The sequence below is a fragment of the Oncorhynchus kisutch genome, linkage group LG14, assembly GCF_002021735.2.
Source record: "Oncorhynchus kisutch isolate 150728-3 linkage group LG14, Okis_V2, whole genome shotgun sequence".
NCBI classification, from domain to species: Eukaryota; Metazoa; Chordata; class Actinopteri; order Salmoniformes; family Salmonidae; genus Oncorhynchus; species Oncorhynchus kisutch.
The window spans coordinates 2,478,372-2,484,203 of record NC_034187.2 but is presented as its reverse complement, the minus strand read 5'-3'; the positions used below and the strand labels follow the sequence as shown (position 1 = coordinate 2,484,203).

Here is a 5,832-nt window from a genome sequence, read left to right as displayed (position 1 = left end):
CAGTCAGTCCATCTAGAAGGCTGACAGTCAGTCCATCTAGAAGGCTGACAGTCAGTCCATCTAGAAGGCTGACAGTCATTCCATCTAGAAGGCTGACAGTCAGTCCATCTAGAAGGCTGACAGACAGTCCATCTAGAAGGCTGACAGTCATTCCATCTAGAAGGCTGACAGACAGTCCATCTAGAAGATTCACTAAAGCCTGGGGCAGCAAGGTAGCCTAGTGCTTAGAGCATTGGACTAGTAACCAAAACAGTTGCAAGTTCATATCACTGAGCTGACAAGGTACAAATCTGTCATTTTGCCCCTGAACAGCCCACTGTTCCTAGGCCAACATTATATATAAGAATCTGTTCTTGACTGACTTGCCTAGTTAAGTAAAATTTAAAAAAAAGTACCTATCCAACTGGTACGTACCCCATAATGAGAGAGAGCCCAACATTTACATTGTCTCTGCATAACAATATAAGTGTAATTACAAGGCTATATACAGTGCCTTCAGATAGTATTCATACCCCTTATTCCACATCAACACACAAAGCCCCACAATGGCAAAGAGAAAACATGTTCTTAGACATTTCAGCAAATGTCTTAAATTAAATACAGAAATAGCTCATTTTCTGTCACACAACAAAATGTGGAATAAGTCATGAATGCATTCTGAAGGGACTATATACACATTTGATTTCATGGTATTCCTCTCACTAGGATGTGCAGCATGGCCACATTTAGGGCATTGTCATGTACCACACTATCCCCACCACCATGCTGGACAGTTGGTATGAGATTCTTACTGTGTAAAGCAGAGTTCATTATTGACAGGCATATTTATTTAACTAGGCAAGTCAGGTATTATTATTATTTACAATGACGGACCCTTGTTCAGCGGCAGAACGACAGATTTTTACCTTGTCCCAGGTGCTTTTTGGCAAACTGGAGTCAACCTTTTGGATGACATGGGTCCCATTATGTCTGGTAAAAAAATCACTTCTGGAGTGAATAAGAGTTCAAAGTTCATACCAAGTTGCCCTACTTTTAAGCTCATGCTATATTCTGGCCGGTATAGTCGAAATTCATCCTTTCGGCGTGTAGGTCATCACCTTCACATTGAAATTTGATGCCAATTGCGTTAGGTTCTTGCTGAGGTTGGCTTAGTTCTGTAGGTGGTGTTTGTCCTTTCAATGTGGGGATGGTAAGTCCTCACGTCCTTGGAACAGGTTGTTATCTGAGTCCTTTTAACTTAGGACCGTCGCCCTGACGTCCTCGGAATAGAAAGTTACATTTTTGTCAAGAGGTTTATATAGGATTGGGAGAGAGGGCCGTGTTTCATAGTTTACAACCCAGGTCTGTTCACATGGGCGGGGCCATGAGTGAGCAGAGTGGTGCTCTTCTGACAAACCTTTCTTTCATTAAGAAGCTAAAATTTACATTTAATCTTCTCACAAATAGTTTCATATTTAAACATTTAAATTGCACAACAATTCCATGTGAATCTGATAACTAGAATGTGTAGATTTTCCGAGTTAAAGTTTATGTCGTCCTATCATCAGTAATCATGTCTCAGACTCCAACTGATCTGACATCAAATTCATTAAGTCCCAACGCATATTTTCAACTGGTTGGATTACCGAAATATGGTTCCGTTTCCCATCTTCTGATGTCACCAGACTCTCTACGTTAACAAAAGGGATTTTCAATAGTCACATCGGTAGGGTAGAGAGAGGAAAAAGGAATTTATGGGGGTCATAAACCTCCCCCTCAGGCCAACGTCATGACAAAGTCTACATGAAAATGTCTAAGAAAGCAACAAATTTGAAGTTTTGGAAAGGCCTAGTCAAAGTTGGTATGTATCGTCAAGTGAACATATATTTACAGTAAACATAGATGGGGCCTGAGATCCCAGTAAACATATATTTACAGTAAACAAAGATGGGGCCTGAGATCCCAGTAAACATATATTTACAGTAAACAAAGATGGGGCCTGAGATCCCAGTAAACATATATTTACAGTAAACAAAGATGGGGCCTGAGTTCCCAGGAAACATATATTTACAGTAAACAAAGATGGGGCCTGAGATCCCAGTAAACATATATTTACAGTTAAACAAAGATGGGGCCTGAGATCCCAGTAAACATATATTTACAGTAAACAAAGATGGGGCCTGAGATCCCAGTAAACATATATTTACAGTAAACAAAGATGGGGCCTGAGATCCCAGTAAACATATATTTACAGTAAACAAAGATGGGGCCTGAGATCCCAGTAAACATATATTTACAGTAAACATAGATGGGGCCTGAGATCCCAGTAAACATATATTTACAGTAAACAAAGATGGGGCCTGAGATCCCAGTAAACATATATTTACAGTAAACAAAGATGGGGCCTGAGATCCCAGTAAACATATATTTACAGTTAAACAAAGATGGGGCCTGAGATCCCAGTAAACATATATTTACAGTAAACATAGATGGGGCCTGAGATCCCAGTAAACATATATTTACAGTAAACATAGATGGGGCCTGAGATCCCAGTAAACATATATTTACAGTAAACAAAGATGGGGCCTGAGATCCCAGTAAACATATATTTACAGTAAACAAAGATGGGGCCTGAGATCCCAGTAAACATATATTTACAGTAAACAAAGATGGGGCCTGAGATCCCAGTAAAAATATATTTACAGTAAACAAAGATGGGGCCTGAGATCCCAGTAAACATATATTTACAGTAAACAAAGATGGGGCCTGAGATCCCAGTAAACATATATTTACAGTAAACAAAGATGGGGCCTGAGATCCCAGTAAACATATATTTACAGTAAACAAAGATGGGGCCTGAGATCCCAGTAAACATATATTTACAGTAAACAAAGATGGGGCCTGATTTGTGTCCAGGAAAACAGGCCTATAAGTATATGCTATCTGTTGCCTTAAGTCATCATGACAGAGAAAGGTATGTCAACTTGGATAGAGACATACTATATCATGCTACTAATGATCCATCGACTTAGACCAGAGGTCGGTCATACTGTTCCTGTAGTGCCTCGGGTACTGCAGGAGTTTGTTCCAACTAGGCAAAACACCTGACCAAGAGCTAATTGATTGGATCGATGACCGCCTAAACTCAACACATCTACCTGGTCTTCCTGGTTGGTTAAATCAGAAACATGAAGTGGGTCCAGGATCAGGGTTGCCTAGCGCCGTTTTCACTGTCTTTTCACTGTTGTTTTTATTTCTTTACTTACCTGTTCCCCTAATACCTTTTTTTTCTTAGCACTATTGGTTAGAGCCTGTAAGTCAGCATTTCACTGTAAGGTCTACTACACCTGTTGTATTCAGCATTTCACTGTAAGGTCTACTACACCTGTTGTATTCAGCATTTCACTGTCAGGTCTACTACACCTGTTGTATTCAGCATTTCACTGTAAGGTCTACTACACCTGTTGTATTCAGCATTTCACTGTAAGGTCTACTACACCTGTTGTATTCAGCATTTCACTGTGAGGTCTACTACACCTGTTGTATTCAGCATTTCACTGTAAGGTCTACAACACCTGTTGTATTCAGCATTTCACTGTGAGGTCTACTACACCTGTTGTATTCAGCATTTCACTGTAAGGTCTACTACACCTGTTGTATTCAGCATTTCACTGTAAGGTCTACTACACCTGTTGTATTCAGCATTTCACTGTAAGGTCTACTACACCTGTTGTATTCAGCATTTCACTGTGAGGTCTACTACACCTGTTGTATTCAGCATTTCACTGTAAGGTCTACAACACCTGTTGTATTCAGCATTTCACTGTGAGGCCTACTACACCTGTTGTATTCAGCATTTCACTGTAAGGTCTACTACACCTGTTGTATTCAGCATTTCACTGTAAGGTCTACTACACCTGTTGTATTCAGCATTTCACTGTAAGGTCTACTACACCTGTTGTATTCAGCATTTCACTGTAAGGTCTACTACACCTGTTGTATTCAGCATTTCACTGTAAGGTCTACTACACCTGTTGTATTCAGCATTTCACTGTAAGATCTACTACACCTGTTGTATTCAGCATTTCACTGTAAGGTCTACTATACCTGTTGTATTCAGCATTTCACTGTGAGGTCTACTACACCTGTTGTATTCAGCATTTCACTGTAAGGTCAACTACACCTGTTGTATTCAGCATTTCACTGTAAGGTCTACTACACCTGTTGTATTCAGCATTTCACTGTAAGGTCTACTACACCTGTTGTATTCAGCATTTCACTGTAAGATCTACTACACCTGTTGTATTCAGCATTTCACTGTAAGGTCTACTACACCTGTTGTATTCAGCATTTCACTGTGAGGTCTACTACACCTGTTGTATTCAGCATTTCACTGTGAGGTCTACTACACCTGTTGTATTCAGCATTTCACTGTCAGGTCTACTACACCTGTTGTATTCAGCATTTCACTGTAAGGTCTACTACACCTGTTGTATTCAGCATTTCACTGTGAGGTCTACTACACCTGTTGTATTCAGCATTTCACTGTCAGGTCTACTACACCTGTTGTATTCAGCATTTCACTGTGAGGTCTACTACACCTGCTGTATTCAGTGCATGTGACAAATAAACTTTGATTTGATTTAGACTGTCGATCAAAGTCTTGGATAAGTGCTGCTATCGGTCACCTATAAATACTTAATTTCAGCACCTTCATTACTAACAATACAATAAATACAATACAATAAAGCTGGGCCAATAATCTCTTAAAATCTTGAACCACAATCGTCCCTTCTTTTCACAGCAATTCAGCTATTTCTCCATTAATCTCTCTTTGATTTGCACATCCTCTCTCTTCACCTTCTCAAATCTCATTGCAGAAGAAAATCAGAGGAGAGGGACCTCTCTTCCAATAAGGCTGATCAGGAGGCAAGGAGATAGAATCACAGACAGACTAACTTCAGACATAATTCTTCCTTCTCCAGGCTACGAACAGGGCCGAGACACCCAGGACAGCAGCCCCCAGGAAGTGGTATCCCCCAGGAAGTGGTATCCCCCAGGAAGTGGTATCCCCCAGGAAGTGGTATCCCCCTCTTCTTCTGGCTCCCTCCCCCTCATGTTTCTGCCTTAGCTCAGGGACAACGCTAGCCATCATGGCCTTGAGCATGACCTCTGCCTCCACAGCCTCCGGGAGAGGACAGTTATCAGTGGAGGAGCCGTTGACGATGGTGACAGAAGGAGAAGTGGCTGGAGGTGGAGGATCAGGATGTTTGGTTGAGGGGCTGGCGGCTTGGCCGTTGACGATGGTGACAGAAGGAGAAGTGGCTGGATCAGGAGGATCAGGATGTTTGGTTGAGGGGCTGGCGGCTTGGCCGTTCACGATCATAATCAGATCCCGAGAGTCGTCAGACTTACTAACTGCTTTCCCCAGACTGTCCTCAGCTTGGTCCTGCCGGTTCGGACCAGACGACAGGTCAAGTTCTGTAGATCCAGAGAGAGGTGTGATCTGCGATCGGCTGTTGTGGTTCTGAACTGGTGGGAGGGTTTCAGACACACCTACATCCTTATTACCCAGCATGCTCTGTGTTTGGCCGTCCTGATTCTGGATGTACGTGTCCTCAGACACATGAATTACATTGATCAGCACCTCCTGGTACGTGTCCTCCTCAGGCTCGTTACGGGACACGTGTTCCTCATGCTCCTGACATGGCAGAGGCGTTACACTAGTCAGAGGGCCTGGAACACTAGACAAGTGGTCTGGGACCACAGCAGGACAGGTCACAGCAGCAGGACAAGTCACAGCAGCAGGACAGGTCACAGCAGCAGGACAAGTCACAGCAGCAGGACAGGTCA

General features: G+C 42.3%; 1 protein-coding gene across 1 annotated transcript in view; it reads right to left on the bottom strand.

The window, feature by feature from the left end:
* Window positions 1–264: 264 nt before the first annotated feature.
* Window positions 265–5,832, bottom strand: part of LOC116353304 (flocculation protein FLO11-like) — an 18,687-nt gene continuing 13,119 nt past the window's right edge. The window contains exon 5 of the mRNA XM_031787583.1: window positions 265–5,832. This exon is cut by the window's right edge and continues 256 nt beyond it. Within this exon, the coding sequence (XP_031643443.1) occupies window positions 4,940–5,832 (893 nt within the window). The 3' untranslated portion in view covers window positions 265–4,939.